The sequence below is a fragment of the Orbicella franksi genome, chromosome 5 (genome assembly GCF_964199315.1).
Source record: "Orbicella franksi chromosome 5, jaOrbFran1.1, whole genome shotgun sequence".
Classification (NCBI taxonomy): domain Eukaryota; kingdom Metazoa; phylum Cnidaria; class Anthozoa; order Scleractinia; family Merulinidae; genus Orbicella; species Orbicella franksi.
Window position 1 is genome coordinate 10,950,744 of NC_138149.1, and position 19,345 is coordinate 10,970,088.

The following is a 19,345-nucleotide window of genomic DNA, read 5'->3' on the forward strand; positions in this document are numbered from 1 at the left end:
TCTTAAACTTTCGGGTTTTTGTTAATTGTAGAAAACACTCTGAACGAGAGCCCGTGCTAAATGCGTATTTCTAAAGCTCGATAGGAACAAAGAACTAGCATGCGCTGTTGACGTAATGATGGCGCGAGTAAAGAGAATTTACATTTCGATAATCCACATAAGCGAGGGATTTTCCTTCCTTGTTCTCGTAGTGATTTCCAAATAGAGGCACTCGTGAAAGTTTGGGTGAACCCAAAAAGCTGCGGAAGCACTCGCGAAAAGGCGAAAAGCTGGGTCGGTCGAACAAGGGGATGGCATAACTCGATATTATTGGTAAATCTTTTTGGTTGTTATAGACCCTTTTATTCACAGAAACATGACTGTAGTATGTAATGTATTGGCTCTATTGTTCGTCGAAGGAAAAGTGACTCTGAAGGTTCCCGAACATTGTCCAAGATGTTAGTGTTTACCCGAAGATCGATCGTGCCTGAAGATCGATCATGCCCGAAGATCGATCATGCCCTATGATGTCCCAAGAATTTTCGAGGACGTCGAGCATTTTCGGATGTAGTCAGGTGGTCAGCAAAATTCGAGTGAATTAGGTACAAACATAATTGCGTACTGAAATATATTCAAACGTAAAAGATATGATCCCTTAATGGCCACTTTTAATGATCAATTATCACACGTTCAGGGATACATGTACGTCAAAAGGCTTGTGTGGTTTTCCTTTACACATTAGGAAATAAATTTAAATGTTGAGTAACAAACCGCATTGAGTATATGTACTTTGAGATTATAGAATGCACAAAAAGGCAGGAAATGCAAGTTACAAAGTGCTTGTCAACAGCATTTCATCTCCGTTCTTTTCCCTTAGGTCACCGAGAAGCACTTTCTGATTGGCTTCTTTGTCCATCAGGTCGGGTGTTATTAGTTTGATCAAACGCTAAAAAAAAAAAAAAACAATAACAAAAACACAACATGTAAATGTACGTTCTCTCATGATAATATTCTGGCTTTCAAAAATTATAGACACCGCATTCCCGTACAATACTGCCTTTCGTAATATTCCTATATAAAGAGGAGACTGAGTTACCTGGCCTGTTTAGCGTAATCACTTTCTTGTATAAGGGATGAACCATTATAATTTTGATGGAGAGAGGGTTGGGTAATTACAAAAAGAAAAAAATATTCTCATCTTAGAAAAACATGGCAAAAAGATCGTGCAAAGTGATCCACACTAAAAAAGAGACTTGGAGAACGCCCCAAGAAATTGTCTTATCCCCCCCTCCTTTTCCTACCTCTAATAGACATTATGATCAATTCCCAGTTCCCTCTATAAGTTGCGACTGCAGGGAATCATGGTAGCTGTATCCATCATCTTGGACTGAATATTTGCTTTGATGACTACAACTACCATGATTCCCTGCGGGCGCGCCCCATAAAGGAAATTGGCCATTCCTCCAACTTTAACATATATTATGAGCGACGGTTAATTTTGAAGGTCGGATTGGTCATCTTGATAATTAAGGCTGTAACATTAAGCTCGTCAGTGCAATCAATATTGCTCCTTGTAAAACCCAGACTGTGGGATTTCTACGTCATTCTGTTGACTTCATGAAAGTCACACGGGGTGTTCATGGCTGGTGTGGTCACATTAAGGCAAACTCCATTGCATGCTTATCATAGTACGGGCCTTCTATTCTTCTTGGACGTTTTGTACTGGCCGTACGCGTATCTATTTATTACAGTTTAATGACAACAAATTAACAAAAACAGAAATGGTCCGAAAAAGAGTCATAGACCCCATACTCAGACAAAGAAGATTAAAATGAATATATTCCATAAGCCAACCAATTCAGTTGGTATTCATTGAGAAGCTCCTTAACCCACGCTTAAAACTTGAAATAAAAACCACTCCGGGAGATATTTACCTCTTTCATAGTACCAGTGGTCTTGATTAGCTTGTATATCATCACCGCAGGAATTAAGGACAATGAGGATAACGTGAGCAGCCAACCAATCACCTGACCCCAGTCTGGATACTTGTAATTGTCATACGACAGTGGGGAATACGTCACAAATTGGAAGATGAAGATAAACTGTAAGATTAAAATTAAAAGTTTGATCAGTATCGAATGTGCTGGGCAATGTAAGGGTACATTTCAAAGTTTTTTCTATTTGCATTTAGAAAATAGACTCCATTATGACGGACACACAATCAAGCAAACGCTTGACGAGGTTTGCAAAGTACCATTTTCTCCGCGGCCATCTACAGGGCACCTGATGCAATGTTTGCACGGGTGATTGCCTCCTCGATGGAGTTCATTTATAGTATACTTAAAAAGACCGAATTGCTTTAGAATGCCTTAGACAATAGGTATTTTTCGTTATTTGCTGTCTGTCGCCGTTAAAATTCCGGCATATCGCTCAAGGCCTCTGAAGCCTCCGGAAACGACTAGAAGCCATCCCAAGATTGTCCAAAGCGACTTGCAGATATTCAACTATACCAGGCTTTGGAATTTCTCAGTCTTTTAAAGTCTGCGTTTGGCTAACTTTTCCACCATTAATTTTTTAAAAGAATTTCTTAAAGCTGGTTGTCCTGGACGTAATAATTGGTGTTACAACTGGAGTAACAGTATCAAAAATAGGACTCAACTACTGAATATACTCACCAAGCAAAAAATGGGTGCGAAAAAACACCAGCACCAACCAATCCACGGATTGATACGAAATCCCAGCATGTTTTCCATGTCATCATAGAAACGATGGCGACCTGTCAATAGAATGCTAAGTTGTATTGTAAACTACGTATTTACTTAGACTCATGAATCCAGTCGTATTCGCACGTTTTTTTTTTTACGGTTTTCAAGGAGATATAACAGAAAAATTGCAATTCTTCGACATATGACATGGTTTCTTTGGTATAACTGTTCACGTTCATCTTCATTAAGTCGTGCTAATCATTTTTCCATTTCCACAACCAAGAATTAAGTCTAGCTGCATTAAAGAATTTTTCTCAGATGTAAAAAACTAATGCTTAGTGGTTCACACCTTACGTGCTTTACAACGGCTTTTGTAGCATGAAGCGACAAGGAACCTGATTGCCACTTCCCCTGGATAGATGCTCCTCTAGTCTTAGATGGTTCAGTCTCTGGATTACGGTCAGGTTGTCTAAATAACTAAATGTGATATTTTATACTTAGTGTTGGGAGGCACTCTGAGAAGAAGTTGTCTCGCCCAGCGATTCCGGTACGGCTTGAGCCCGACACTAGATATAGAGTTTACAGCACACTTCACCCAGACGTGGAAGAAGCCAAATGCTATAAATTGCTTCTCACCATACAGCCAACCTATGGCCAAACTTTCACAGAAGACCACCACCAGGAGAACTGATCCGCTACCAGAATAGGCGTCAAACAATTGCAGGACATACATTCCACCCTAGAAAGAACCATCGATTAAGATTTACACATTTTCAGGATTTATGGACACACATGCACATCACTGCGGAGAAGGACTGGCTACCACAAGCAAGCGATAAGATATAATTAACACTTTCGTTTTCTTGTCATGATTCTGTCACCGTAAAAAGCCAGAAAGATTTAATGAAAAATTTACTTGTTTGAAACATCTCTAATGGTTTGAACCGAATAGTACTAGTATGGTCTGTCTAGGCTGAAAAGGTCGAAATTGGTTCTAGTAAACTATTGTAGCATGGATTGAAGAAAATAAAAGTGTCGTACCTCAGTAACCATCGACAGCCCAACGACAAACCAGATAAAACAGACAAAGGCGGTGAACAGTTCCTTGCGGTATCCACGTCTAAGATGATGCGGTAACCAATCAACGATGGCCGTCACAACACCTTCGATACCTACAAACTTGAGGCATGCAAAAAATTCAAATCAGTCTCATAAAGGTATAAAATGAGGTGAAAGATGTCGAGCAACGTAATATGGTGCAATAACGCCGATGGCACATCTTAAATTTTTCAAGTTTGTAAATTACAGTCCACCTCCATGGCTTTAGATCTTGTTTCAAACCACCCTGTTCTTTGTTGGAAACAAAGGCTCCTGTACTTGGATAATAATTAGTCAGTCTCTCAGTCAGTGGGTCTGCCGGTCTTGCAGTCTATCAGTCTGTCAATGTGTCAGACTGTTAGGCCCTTCCACACCACGCAGGAGAAAATTGAAAAGAGCCTTTTCACTCTAAAAACGCATCAAATGTTTTCCGTCCACACTACGCCGGAGGAATTTTGAAACGCAATAATCACCGGTAATTTTGGATTTGTGTTTGAGGAAAACTCGGGCAGGAAAATCACGTGATTATCGTAGTGTAATCTTTTCCGAAAAGCTCCTTTTTCAAAATGTTTCCGTCCACACTAGCTAAAACGCGAAGCCGGTGTTTTCAAATTCCTCCGGTTTGAAGATCGTTTTCGGAAAACTCCGTTTTCGTTTTCGTGACGGATTAATGTGGATTAGTGTAAAGCTGCGTTTTGAAATTTATCCGGTGAACTGTGGACCGGGCCTTAATCTGTCAGCCAGCCAGTCAGTCTGCCTAGTCGTTCGGATTAGTTAGTTACCTCGCTGTCTAGACCAAGCAGGAGTATCATGAAGAAGAACAGAGCAGACCACAGCGGAGCTAAAGGCATCTGAGCTACCGCTTCTGGATAAACTATGAAAGCAAGTCCTGCACCTAGAAGAGAAATAAAATAAAAGCTGATCCCAGGACGTGGAGATTTTATATAATGCACACGCAGCTTGATGAAGGTGTAAAAAGTTTAAAGATGACTGTTTTATCCAAAACAATTGGGTAACTCCACGTTGTAATTGTTGGTGTTAGTGGTTCACACTCTGCTAATATAAAATATTATAATAGCACCCTTTCCGAGGTGTTTCTTTCTGTTTTACAAAATGAGTCGGAATTCCTTGAGCAACTTCTGCTAGAATTTTCAGAAAACTCCACTTGGCTTCCCCCCTTCTGTTTCTGTACGTGCATCCACGTCGTAACTGTCAAACAGTGACAAGTACCTGACGTGGCCACATCTTTGATATCCACTCCCTGATTTTTGGCCATAAATCCCAGCACAGAGAAGATCAGAAATCCGCCAAAGAAACTTGTTCCACTGTTAAATAATGTGAACAATATTGAATCCCTATAGAGGAGCAAGAAAATGAGCAAAAAAGAACAGGTTTTAAAGAGTAACTACGATGCACGGAACCCGGAGGTAGCCTGGCCTAATCTAGGCGGGCCACATCTATATTTATATTAAAAAAATAAATAAATAAATAAATAAATAAATAAATAAATAAAAAAGATTGTTATGCAACTACTTATAGTCAATAGAAGGATTTACAAAACCGTTTAATACAAGTACATTTACATATTTTGATTGACACTAGGAGTTATGATTTACTAGAGATAAACTAAACTATGGGTCAAAATTAATCAGGAACTAAATTTAAGAACTTGAGTCAGGGTGTCGACTTCAACATAGTCAACCCTATCTGAAAGAGTCTCAAATAAAAATCTACGAATTGTTTTCTTAAAGATTGGTTTAGATAAATCTCTCCAGTCTGGAGAAATTTGATTCCATAATATCGCTCCAGTTCTCGAAAAAGAGCGTTTGAAAATTTCTGACTTCACTTCTTTCCGAGGATAATTCCCTTTTGCGGCATACAAGCAAGGTGGCTCTTAGTTTATAGAGACAAACCGAAATTTATGCAGAGTGAAATAATTTTAAAGAAATCTTTACCCCGAAAACGTACTTTCTGGTACAAGCTTCATGGCGGCAAATCCGGTCCTCATAATTCTTCTCCTTTTGGTGGTTTGTACACTTCCTTACCTTGTGGCGTCTTGCCTTAGTCTGTTTTCGTAACTTCTTTTTCAACAAAAGGCAACTTTTTCTCGTTGTAACAAGACTAATTCAGTATCGCAAAACATCAGCACCTTCAACACCTTAACATGTATGATACATGTGCTTGTCGCACTGCTAAAAGATTACTCTTTGCTGGGGTCTTGTTACATTGGTTCGTAGTTGTCAGATTGATTTAGCAGATCCCTTTAGCTGACCAACTGAACAAAGAGGACTATCCGTAATAAAGATGATTTCGTTTAGTGGAGCGAAATCAGAAACGTTACTGCAAAGAAACTATCTAACTAGTGCAAGTGCTGCTATATTGATGTACCTGTAAAAGTTGTTTTTACGTTTGTTGTAGCTTCCCAGCGCCGTCAAGGTTCCATTTCCAATTGAATACGAGAAAAATACTTGCGTTCCTGCATCGATCCAGACCTAAGAAGACAGACAGCAGTGACTGATCGAGAAATATAAAACAAAGTAAAAAAAAAAAAAAAAATGGCCACAAATGGACCTCTTGTACTTTCCATTCAAACAGCGACCCTTCAAGCTTAACAAAAACACAAGGTACAAGGTTGCCTGCAAAGGGCAAAAAAAGCGACAGAGTAAAATGTGAGAACCTGGCCATCGCTTAGTCTTGACAGGTCGGGTGTAAGGTAAAACTTAATTCCTTCAACGGCTCCCGGCAATGTGACTCCACGGATCAGAATGGCCGTCAATAGCAGGTAAGGAGCTGTAGCAGTGAAATACACAACCTGGAAAAGATGGCGTCTTGCATAAATGGAGTGTCTGTCAAGTTAACTTTATACAGACCTTGCAACAATTGCCCATTTCCGAGCTGCCTTTTAGCTCTGTGCCAAATCTAGTCTTTGTGCGAAACCATTCATAAGAACAGGTTCACTCTTTTATGAAACCAAACTCATCTTTATATGAAAGGTTTTAAACTAGGACTCGTTCTTTTCAACAGAGCTGACAAGGGAACTTGGAAATGGCCTTTTATCTCCCTTTTTATTTGTCCGTTATTTGTTTCAACTTTACTTGTAAGTCTTACATATACATATGACACGTTACTGAGAACGTAATTGCAACTTAGTTTTCCGCAATCGCCAAACTGAGTTCCGGGGGGGGGGGACTCCCATATAAAAGGAAGGGGTGCTCGTCGGGAATTTTGAAAAGAACCCTAAGAGGTACTAAGGCCCTATTTTGTGGGCGTGGCTTGAAATTATTTTCACCCCTAAGAGGTAACAATTCTAAAGCAACGCATTTTAAAACCGCGAAAGCTCCGCCTGTGGAACCTTTTGAAGCCGAACACCCTGAGAAGTACCAAATCCACTTTTTTAACCTCTGAGGGGTACGGTGAGCACACCGTCCCTTTTATATCGGAGTCCACACCACTGGGGTTGAGTGCACGTTTTTTGGCTCTATTCTTTAGCAAGTTCATTCTGTCGAGAAAAGAGGCTATACCTTGCCACTGGACTTGACTCCTTTACACACGCACAGGTAACAAATAATCCAAGCCAACAACAGACACAGCGCTAGGTCCCAGTTCACTTGTCCTGGCTCACCAAAACCATCAGAAAGCCGTAATACCCTATAGCTAATGAAACAGCGTTTATTATCAGATTAAGAGTTAACTGGATATTGTGGTATTTGCAAAGGGATTTACCAATCACCGCACAATATAACTAATAAGGCAATTGCTCATCGTTAACACAATATTCTTGGCGAGAAAAGAAATTGATAACGCCAGGGACTGTGCGTAATTTTCTTTATTAAAAATTGAATTCAAAACAATTCGCTTCTTTAAGCTACAGCCTGTGGAAATCCTGTCGAGATAAATGGTGTTGGAAAACTGAAAACGCTGATTTCTTTCGTTCATGCCGTGAAGGATGGAAAACACACCGGTAGAAAACAAAATGGCAATTTAGCGTCCGATCACTTTTCAGTCATCATTGTTCGTGTTATAATTAACATCAAATTCAAACATATTAGGAGAATAGCATTCCTGCTTTCTGCATCAATGATTTCATTTCCGATTTCTGATGTGCAGATTTCCCATTTGAAATTCTACCTGCCTGGATTTGAGAAAGACCTTTGCTTGAGCGGGTGTAGTTTACACAGTAAACCCTAAGAATTAATGTATTTATGTCTGCTCTGACGTTAAAATATCACTGGTCGATTGCTAGACCGAACTATACCCTGTGATATTCGTCTATTTTGTATCTATCGTAAGAAAAAGGTTTCCTTCGATAGACAATGTTTTATTCTCATGGCATATATGGACAACTTGATATAAAATGATAATCTGAGAAACAAAATTGATCATTATCGAGCACTGATGGCTGTTACGCCTGGTTTTCACTACAACATAAGCACAAGCTTGTGCTTATGCGTATGTCAATTGCGAACGCGCTGTCGTAATCTTATGCGTAAGCATAAGTCCTCCATCTTGTTTTACTGTATCGAGGGGGTTTATGAAACCGAAAATAAGGTAATTATCCATTTTGTGCATGCTTACATGCTTGTGCTTGTGTTGTGGGTATCCTTACTACCGTTATGCTTATGCTTATGGTTACGCTTATGTTGTAGTGAAAACCAGGCTTTAAAGCTGGAAAGGTATATTAGCTGGAACACTGTTCTACTTACTTCCAGTATTCCTGACTTGCTGACACCTTAGTTGCACTTGTAACTGTCGCGTTTGTAAGGATTGTAGAATTTGTTACCAGCTTACTCGTTTGGCTTTCCTCGCTGTAAATCACGCAGTTTGGAGTGTTCCATTCATTTCCACAATGTGACCAAGGAAGTCTTGACTGGAAGGACGCGAACATGTAAAATAGGGCCCAGCCAAGAATCACGGTGTAATAAATATTAATATACTGCATAACCAGTACACCTGCGTAGCCAATACCTAAGTAAAAGGTAGAGTTTTGATTGATCTCTATGGTACATTTAATACTCCTTTAAACTATGTTTGCATCCTCTGGTTCCACCAGAGATCTCTAAGCTTCTGAAGAAACTCTTTTTTGTATGTTCTCTGGTTCTTCGATAAATCTCTAAGTTTCTGACGGGGCTGTGTCATAGTTTATAACAGTTATTTTTACCTCGAAGTAGAAACAAGCTAAAGCAGGTATATTTATATGAACATAGACCTGGAAAGATCAGAGGGCCAATAATAAATCAAATGGCAATTGGAATGTGTTAAGAATAGAATTGAGGTTGTTACTTTGAGGTTGTAACTCGTTTTCTTCTTAGTTTTGTTTACATAATTATTACTCATTAACGATTTTGTACATTTTTTTAAATTTTTGCTGTTCATGCTGCGATTGCTGTGATCAATGCAAGTTTCGTAATATAACCTTTGGAATCATACGATTAGAGACACCACGTTTTCATCAGTTTAGTTGCGCCGCCTACGTTCGGCTAATCGTTTCTTCAATTGCTACCTTCGCAGGAGCAAGATCAAAGTGAGTCTTTGCTACATATTTTTAGTCGTAACCGTGTCGTTATAGTTTAAGATCTATGTTCCATTAGTATCCTTGATTTATGTTTTCTATCTTAGCTAGTATTAGCTTACATAAGCCTTTTGTATCGTTTTGCTTTTAGTTCGAACCACACAATCACAACCGTAACCATAACTACGGCTTCGCATTACAAATACATCTCTTTTTTGTTATCCTAATTCCTATATTGTTGACTCCTCGCTCCCTTCCAATAAACGCTAACGATTGATTTTACTGCGACCTGGTTTCTTTAGAATTATTACAATGTGCGTTCGAGTGTTTCAAGCGTTCGAGTGTTTAAGTCCTAATCTACACGTGGCTTCTCTCCTGGAAAGTCACATCAGTTCGAATTTGACGGAAAGGTACCGGTAAGACCTCTTACCGGTATCTGGCCAAAAGTAATTTCGTAAAAAGACGCTTCAGACGGTCCAGGAGGGCGAAAAAAACCATACATGAGTCGATTAATGTTTCATTTAACTTTATGGGGATATTCAGACCGAGATGCAATTTTATGCAATTTTCAGAGCTTTATTCATAACCCTCATAGATTCTGTTCGTTTCATATAAAAAATAGGCCATATTTGTATTCTCGGTATTGGACTGGAACTAGCTTGCAATGGAGGCTCATGTGGGGAATATCATTAAAAAGAGATTAATGTCATTTGCATTTGAAAAGACTCCCCGCATTAGCCTCAGTTGCAAGCTAGTTCCAGTCCTATGCCGAGAATACGAATATGGCCTATTATTAACCACGAACACATAGAGTGGTCCGCCTGTAAGTGAATATGAATCACTTCCGACTATTTTTTGGAGTCAGGCTAGAAAATGTTTCAAGCTCCTGGGGTTAAGTCCTAATCTACACGTGGCTTCGCTTCGGAAAGTCACAGAGGTGAATAAAAAACGTCAAACTGAGAACAATAACAAGCATAAGGCAGAACCTTAACATTTTATTTATCATTTTGCTACTAAAGATCAAACACGAAAGACCGCGTTTTACCACATTTCCAAAGACCGAGAAGAGGGTTGAAAAACGACGCGTAAAGGAGTATAACTGAAAAAATTCGAGGCGTTTGGAAATGGGGTAAAACACATTTCGAGTGTTTGATATATCCTTTCAATCGAAACTAAAACTAAGAAGCAAGCGTCAAAAATCTATGCATATTAACATCAGTAATTGCCTACGCTGTAGTGGTCTCCCTGCCTAGTGAATTTTGGTTTATATAAGTTAAGTATTTTAGTTCGACGAAGTTAAATAAATAAATAAATAAATCAATCAATCAATCAATCAATCAATCAATCAATCAATCAATTCTAACTTCGTCACGGTTATGATTTCTGTTGTTTAAATTTGGTGAATACACTGTAATAAATGAGTACGAAAGGAAATTTTCAGATGTTACATTTACTAAAGGTTGCGGGGTCTGTTAGCTTCCGATACCATAAGCCATGGTCCCTCAGTTTACCTCAGATGGTGCATTATAGTTATTTAGTAGTACCTTGAAAAAGAGGGCAAATTTTCCAGGCAGTGATTGCGCCTTGACTTGTGTACTGTCCCAAAGCAATTTCCAAAACCAGAACCGGTACTCCTGCCACGACCAGGCAAATTAAGTAGGGGATGAGAAAACAACCTGAAATGTACATGTCAACCACAATTAACCATATATTAATCGCTAAATATTTCAGGTAGGAAGCTGTGTTCGAAACCAATAAGGAGATTTACAATGACTTGAAAATAGACAAATATCACACATGCATTCCTACAGTCTTGGTTGTTGGGGATTGGTTATGAACTATGTGAAACTGGGCCAATAAAAGTACAGTATAGTGAAAAAGGAGAATTCTTATGCCGGCCTACTGAAGAGGTAAAGCTTAATAGAGAACCAGAAGCTGGGAATTTGGTAGCTTTTATAATCTTTTGCTCTTCGAACTAAGGGTCCTTACATACGGTGACTGCGCCCGCAGTACGAGCCAGTCAAAACCGAACTGTCAAGTCGAAACGATGCGATAATGTCGATAATAGTCCTTTTTCTTCGCAGCAAACAAAAATAAAGACAATACTTAAGTTGCTTTGGCCTCTTGTAATACTTAACTCGAAAACCGGGGCTTAATTTGATTAGGAACTATATCTGTTTTTTCAAAATAACACAATTATTACCCTACCCGGTGACACTCGACGAGGGAAGAGCGAGTTGCTGAACGCGGGTCGCCAAGTATTGGCATAATATTCAAAGCTTGCAGACACAAAATGTTTCATACTTTTCAATTTCTAATCTGATATGGTTTTTGGACTTGTAAATCCCTTTTCATAAATATTCAATGCCGTGTCTTGTGAGAAATGTTGCCCGACTTCAATGCGTTTCCTGTTAATATAAATTGGACGTCAGGACCGTACAATTTTTCATGCCTTCTGAGTCCTGATTGGTCGATTCAAATTTCAGGCAAACCAGCCGTATGCAAGGGTCATCTTCAGTGAAAAGAAACGAGGTCGCTCGGTGAATAATTTTCCCTAATAATGGAATGGCTAACCAAATAGACTATATCGGTCATGTACTTCAAGCACTCACCTCCGCCATTTTTGAAACACAGGTAAGGAAACCGCCAAATATTTCCAAGGCCGATGGAAAACCCCATCAAAGCCAGTATGAAATCAAACTTTGCCGTCCAAGTCTCTCGTTCAACTTTAATTTCAGCCATTTTGAATGTCCAGTTCCAGTAAAAGGAAAACTGTGCAAAGAATAATAAATATAATATATATACCTTATTCTCACTAAATTTGGCGAGTATTTAATTTCGCGAAAAGTCAAGCTCCATATTTCGCGAGTATTAACTTTCGCGATTTTGAGAGGAAATTAGAATCGGAGTGTATTAAATTTCGCGATTTTTTCTATTTAATATGTAGCTTTGACCTCAGAACTGTAGCAACATAATTAATATGATCGTCATCGCAAACAATAGCAAACAAACCCAAAAAAACCCAACAAATGGAAAGTTTGACGACTGCAACAGCGAGATTTTCAACAACTTAGAGGCAGATGACAATTCTGACAGCGAGAGTGATGCAAAGGAAGATAACTGATGGACAAAATCAAACAAATAACTCCTAAACATGAAGTTGAGACATGTTGGAATAACATTAATAAAACATCATCTTAAATTTCATTATTAATTGATATTATATAGGCATTAAATTTTATAAAAATTTTTTTAAAAGAGTTGTACATAAGGTTCAGAGCCACCTTAAAGTTTTGAAAATTTAAGGTGGCTCTGAACCCTATCTACAGCTTTTTTTAAACTTTGCCAAAAGTTGCATTTTATCGTGCTTATCAAAAAAATTTTACCGTGCCGTTTTTGAATTATAAGCCCCTAAATCTGTAATTAAGGGTGTTTTTAGCAGGTCATACTGTTGCTATGGGAACCTATTGTGTCACGAAAATGATAACAACGTGTTCACCAATGATTGGGCAGTTTTTTGATACCATGATTTTAGCATCAAGTGATAAAGAGTGGTTATAACGACCCATCAAAATCTAAGTGCTGGAAACTATTTTGAGCCGTATTAAACGATGGTGAATAGACGACGCGGAAATTTATCTTCTGAATATAAGCTTATATGAAGCAAACATCCCTGATCTGTCAGTATTTCAGTAATAAAGAATACAGAATTTCCGTATGAAGAAATTAAGCGAACTTGGTTCAGATGGCTTTTTGCCAGCAGAGCGTTTTATAATCCTGTCGAAGAATTCTGACTGAAGGTGAATATTTCCATTTGTCAAGTCGAAGAACGTGGGAAACGAGTCTGCAATGTCCTACGTTTTGTAGCTTCGAGTTTCTACAATCCCAAACAAAAGAGTTGGGACACGAAGCAAGGTCTCCCCTCTCCGCACTTTCAATGTTGATAATCAGGAGATTTTTTTCCCTTTTTGTTGGAAAAAACGCCATATTTCCCAACATTGATTAGGGGGGATGGAGGATACGTGATACAGCTCAAGTGTTCCAGCTACTTTTGGCCGGGATCGTAGACTTTTGTCGATTGTGCTAACATAACTTTTGGCATAATTTAGCAAACATAGCATAATTTTCAGTTTTTATCTAAATTTAGTTCTGTTTCTAAAACGTCTCTTATTGTTGTCTCCGGGCCGCCTGGGGTCGGTGTGTTGTTTCTTGGTCTTAGGCCCTGCGCATACGGCTCGGTAGTGAGCTGACTGAGCTCTGAGATCTCGTCGTCGATCTGAGCACTTCCCAAGTTCCAGTTCAAATTGTTCAGCAGCTTACAAAGCCGTACAGAGAGCTTCAATCTCTTGGGAGCGTTTATTGAAACCGTCTTTAAAGTGTCTATACGGCCAACAGGGTTTTTGTAGTTTTGGTATCTCTATAATGTGTAGAAAGATATTATAAGAAAAAAAAATTGAATTACGACATTGTAACGCCCTAAAATCTAGCTTTTAAGTTCCCGCTTCAGCCACGCCCAATGAAGTTGACCATGAGTCAGTGCAAAAAAAGAGTCTGGGGTTCTGAATTGGTCGTGACGTCAAGTCAGGAATTGCCAAATCCTGCTAGTTCAGGTCACTGTTGTTTCAGTAGCGGTGAGGAGGTTTCGCCGACAAAAAACAAACAAAAGTTGTTGAAACAATGCGGTTGTCAGGCAAGCAAAATAAAAGCATGAAGCTTTGAGACGTTCCTGAAGTGACGTCATTCGTCCCAATCTTTTATTACGCGGTCAACGTCATTGGTTGTGGCCGAAGCGGGAAATTTAAACCTTGATTTCATGGCAAAAAAAGCATCGGAATTCATTTTTTTTGGTTTGAATACATTTTTAGATGTTATCGAATTACCAAAACCACAGAAACCCTGTAGGCCGTATGGACACTTTAAGAGCGAATTAAGCAATTTCATACCCCCACCGTATTACAAAAGGGAGGGGGGGGGGGGTTGACCCTCCATCTTGGATCCGCCATCTTGGATTTTACTATTTTCTTATAAAGTCGAGAAATAACGAAAATTAATACAAAATCAGGCCAGGATACTTAAAAATGTAGAAAACGGCGGTTCCAAACGGCGTTCTTCCTTGTTTTGTCTTTATTCGCCCTGTTGTACCTATTTTGCTTTAAAACCAAGTAGCATAATTTTGATGCGGGGAGCATAGTTTAGAGAAACGAGCATAATTCGGGCATAATTTCCCAAATTTTTGAGCAGCGCTAAGAGCATAATATGCCAGTTTTACGATCACAATCGACAAAAGCCTTAATTCGTAGCCGGGTTCGTAGCGCCATGCTCGACGCCAAACTCGAAATTGTTAGTTTATTCGAAATGCGGTCTTCAATGAAAGGATAATAATTCTAAGCTGTTAAAATCAGTTATTTTCATTTAAACTCGTGTTTAAAAGGCGAAAATCAATTATTGAATCTCGAGGTGTTTTCTGTCTCACTTCGTGATATTCATTGCTGCGAAAGCTTCTGAAAAGTCACGGACTTACTTACTAAGTGATGACATATTGGTGACTGGCTAAAGCCAGTAACCACAAAAATAGTAGTGAAGGGTTAGTTAAGTAGTGTTTTGTAGTGTAATGTAATGTAAAGTACATGTAATATATTGTGACATACCAGGATTTCTCCTTTACCAAAAAATCATATCCTCATCGCGCTCAATGAGGTACTATTTTATCGTTCAGCTGTGAGGATATTGGTGTCGCCATGGCTACTAACACGATAATCGCTTAAACTTAACTTAGATGTGTTGCTGTGTGATTGAAACATCATCGGATCTTCTTCGGATATCTTCGGTTATCTTCGGAAATCTTCGGAAATGTTCGGAAACGTTTGTCACGCCTTCGGAAAGTGTTCGGAAATCTTCGGAAAATCGTAAAAAAATATTCGTCATTAGCATGTTTATACAATAAACGGAATATTACATGCCCGCTTGTGGATACGTATTTTTGCTCGCTGCGCTCACTCGTGAGATATCGAGTTAAACACTCGAAGATAAAATTCGTATCCACGGGAGGGCATGTAATATCCTCTATTTGATAAGTTACTTTCAGTTATTATATATGAAAAAGGTACAAAGTTTCCGATTATATTTCAGGTAAATCAGCCATGTACAAAAACTAAAGGATACCACTGAGAAAAATCTTAGGAAAAAAAAACGAATTAATAATAATAATAATAATGATAATGATAATGATAATGATAATGATAATGATGATAATAATAATAATAATAAAAAAATCACATTTATACAGTAGGTTTATAATGATATTCATAATACTTCATTGCACTTGATATTGACAATATTGCTTTCATGAAGACCGTGAAACGTCGTTCACTTCTGATTTCGCTGGTTTTTAATTAAAGATTTTGCTCAAAAATTTCTCTTATCAACACAGGTAAATTTTTATTGGCATTACTTCGGCATCCCTGAGTTCGAGTAAAAACGTCGCTTGAGAATCATGTTCCGTTATGATCAATACTTAGCCACAGCTAAAACCACTGAGATGTGGAGAAGTACCTGATATTCTGGAATAAGCTGCGAAGCTAGTGTACGTCATTCATTGAAAAGCTGGTACTATATGTTAAATTGTGTTTTCTGTAGGTCTTCAAAGAGCTCAAATTTTCTAAATAAAGTCATAACTTTGAAGGGAATTTAGACTCCTGTGCAATTTAAGCACTAATCGGGGAGAATATAATTCAAGCTCAGGGGAGGAGGGGGGGGGGGTGGGGAACGGCGAAAAAATGCTAGGGAGAAGGGAGAGACATGAGTTAAAAGATAGGGAGATGAGACATTTTATTATCCGTGATCTCCCCATTTTAAGCAGTTCCTTGCTGTCGAGTCAGGTTAGTTCAGTGACCCTCCTCCATTCATGATCACCAACTGACCTACACCGTTTACAAGGTTCTTTGTAAATAACCAAACGAAACAAAAGATAAACAACACAAACAATTTCCCCAGCCCTAAGAACAAAAGAGGTGCAGATTAACAAGAACGAATCAAAACAGAGGTTTTAAAGTGGTGCAGGTAACCCTTAAAAAATATATCGTTCAAAGATCGGCTGTACTTAGGGAAGTTAGTGGTAAATTGAAAAATTGAAAGACGAAAAACCAAATTGAAATACACAGGCTAAGATCATTCATAACTTGACGACCATGTGGTGCCGGTTGAGCGGGAATATGGCAGGCGAGGGTTGCTTATTACCCAGCTAGCATGCTGAAGAGATGTTTTGCAATGTTTGATAAGTTACAGATTAGTGTTGTGAATGCAAACGTGACGAGTGTTCCAAACAGCGACGGAGTGTGGAGGTCAGGAGACTACTCTAACATATCAACGGCGTTGTCTGAGTTTTGTCTACAGCTGCTCTATTCAAAACAGAGGTAGTTTCTACAATTGAATGGCGCTGTGTGTTTCGTAACGTAATTCGTTTGACTGTCTCAAAAAAGTGCAAGATTAGAAACCAGTTAAAATGCGAATTAAACGAGACACTAAATGTGTAAAACACTGACCTTAAATGTTTAATATATGTGAATGGTCTCGTTTCTCGCCTCTTGAGGTAGCTTGAGGTGATCTTGATGTCGCACCATCAATGTAAGCAACCTGTAGTTAGAATAGTAAATGGTTATGATTTCTACCAAACTTGGAAAGACTGCATGTTTCTTTGTTACAATTACCAAGCAGTCAGTTACAAGTTTCTTACGCACCCGGCGTTTGAACTCGCTAAGCAACACTCTGCTTCAACACCGCCTTAAGATATTTGCATGCATATATTTGATATTTGTCATATTTGATATCTCTCTTGCAAATCTTTTGCGATATCCACAGAGGCCTGTTATTTGTTCCAAGCGTCAGAAGCAAACTGACTTGTCAACTGCCAGTGGTAAATGTAACTCTGGGAGCTGTCTCCAAAAGTGTTGGCAAAATTTAAAGAGTTTTGCGTAATGGATAACGCATAAATATTCAATTCTTCCAGCCCGTCATCATGTTTGAAGTTTCTCAATCTTCTCTATTTGTTGCGTGCAGCCATTTACAATTGATTTATAATCAGACGGCCCTCTGGCCTTTTTTGTTTGTTTCTTATGGTCTTGCTGGTTTGGAGACCGTATGTTGGTGCTCCTCCTCCGAGCACCAATATCTGTTACTAAGCTCCGCTATTACGACGACAAGTTATAAGGCTACAGCTCCTACAATTTGAAATAGCTAATTCCTCCAGTGCAAGAACTGTTCAGTAAGGAAATTAAATTTAAAAGATAACTCATCTTTTGACCCACGCTATAGCCTTCTTGAGCGGCCATTTTAAGAGCGTGTCCATGAGAGAACCAGACAGGAGGTGATACAGCGCAAATCACCGATTTCACTCAAACTTGGCGTAAATGTTGGGTCGAGTGAGTGAAGGATTTTGGCAAAAACAGGACGTCAAAGTAATTTATTTCCTCCAAATTAGGGAGCCCCTTGCAAAAAATGGCTATTTGACACCGTTATTTAATTTGCTGTCTTTGGTTTAGTATTTCTCGAACAAGAAAGGCCATTTTAAAATGACATCCGTTGGATCATGTTCTGCAATTATCAGACTCAAAACGCCTTAATCCATTTATTAATTTTCAGTCATTTAGCAATTTGATTATTTCCGTGATTCCATCCTAAGTAGGGTTCATAATTGATGGCAAATATCTACTCTGAGCAACTTAAGCAAATATACATTATTCTAACATGGATAGTGACAGCTGTCACTAAAGTTCTTAAAATAAGCATTAAATGTTTGGGGCCTTCACTATTTTTTCTGTACTGGCGTACTGTTTACGTAGGACCTAACGATTTAATGCCATTTCAAGGACATTCACTGAAACACGAAAGCCATTTTTCTGTCTTTATCATTCTGCTAGAAAAACTGTCCCTCTTTTGAATATTGCAACTGCAGAAATTCTAGAAAAACTCAGTCAATAACTATGGTGACAAACTTCTGCGCCTAGAATAGTCACATGTCTCTTCCTTCTGGTCCGGAACTTGTTTCATGACACCAACCGCGCTAGCATTCATTGCAGCTTCCCGGATTTGTGGTACAAAAAGACTAAAGACTAAACGACAAATGTGTGTGATAAGAGTTGCAGGCGGAGTACCTTAAGTTCTGATTTTGATTACGTTTTCAGCAGATATGATTTTTCTTCCAATCTACCTCGAACAACACAATCTGAATTGTAGGGTCATGAACAGTCAACGGGAAAAAAATAGGAATACTTGTGAAGAATTTTCAAGTCTTTCAACCATTTAAAACTACCTGTACATAGTGGATGAACACATCAAATTAATCAACTCGCCTTGCCGATTAACTAACTTGCCTTCAAAAAGAAACCCGCTGGTTCAAAAGGTAGGAGCCTTTCGTCTTCCACGCTTAAAACTGCCAAGTCGAGAACAAACTAAATGAAAACTGTGGAAACTGGATATATTAAAAGATCTTTTAAGTTTGGGCAGTTTGTTTTCCCATATTAGAGACCACGTGATATTCTTCAGAGACGTGTTATTTTTATCGGTCTACAAATTATTTTACAATAACTGTCTAATTTCTCGCGCGCTGATTGGCTCATTTTATCATTAATAGAGTACAGATGGATAAAATTTTAATTTATGCAAGCTTTCAAGTTCAACTTTCAGCTGTTAAACTGTCAACTTTTTAACCAACGAGATTTTATGGACTTTTGTAGATAGCCAATCAAAAAGCGAGAAAATCTATTAACAATGTTCGCGTCATTTTGAAAAAATTCAGTTATCTTTCTTTACGACAAGTTTACGGCGTCTTTTCCTCTCATTTAAAAACGGCGTTCTAGCTCAAGTCTCTAATAGCTTAGTTGTAGGCGCGGGATTTTCCTTTCAAGAACTTCAGCAAAAACATCAAACAAGCAGAAAAAAAGAAACTATCGAAAAAAAGATAATGGTTATGATTAAGCATTGTTCTGAGAAACTCAAAAATTAATTGATACCATGCCGGAGTAAAGAATTTTCTTAAATAAGGCAGAGGAAATGCACA

General features: G+C 38.6%; 1 protein-coding gene across 1 annotated transcript; it reads right to left on the reverse strand.

Annotated features, from left to right (window-relative positions):
- Positions 1-58: 58 nt before the first annotated feature.
- LOC145488738 (sodium- and chloride-dependent taurine transporter-like) lies at positions 59-17,536 on the reverse strand. The gene is made up of 14 exons (XM_081467662.1): positions 16,833-17,536; positions 11,904-12,063; positions 10,836-10,967; positions 8,486-8,747; positions 7,304-7,436; positions 6,460-6,594; positions 6,171-6,274; positions 5,013-5,137; positions 4,565-4,677; positions 3,726-3,863; positions 3,321-3,423; positions 2,655-2,755; positions 1,914-2,081; positions 59-925 (listed from the first exon to the last, which is right to left on the reverse strand). The coding sequence occupies exons 2-14, from the start codon at positions 12,031-12,033 to the stop codon at positions 809-811; spliced, it is 1,761 nt and encodes a 586-aa protein (XP_081323788.1). The 5' UTR covers positions 12,034-12,063; positions 16,833-17,536; the 3' UTR covers positions 59-808.
- Between the last annotated feature and the right edge of the window lie 1,809 nt (positions 17,537-19,345).

Bases quoted from the DNA above. Each gene is read 5' to 3' on its own strand.
- LOC145488738 (XM_081467662.1), bottom strand. From the start codon at position 12,033: ATGGCTGAAATTAAAGTTGAACGAGAGACTTGGACGGCAAAGTTTGAT. The intron at 6,595-7,303 runs GTATAGCCTCTT...CATCTTTTCCAG, and splicing joins GAGTCAAGTCCAGTGGCAAG to GTTGTGTATTTCACTGCTAC. The intron at 2,756-3,320 runs GTGAGAAGCAAT...TTCTATTGACAG, and splicing joins GGCCATAGGTTGGCTGTATG to GTCGCCATCGTTTCTATGAT.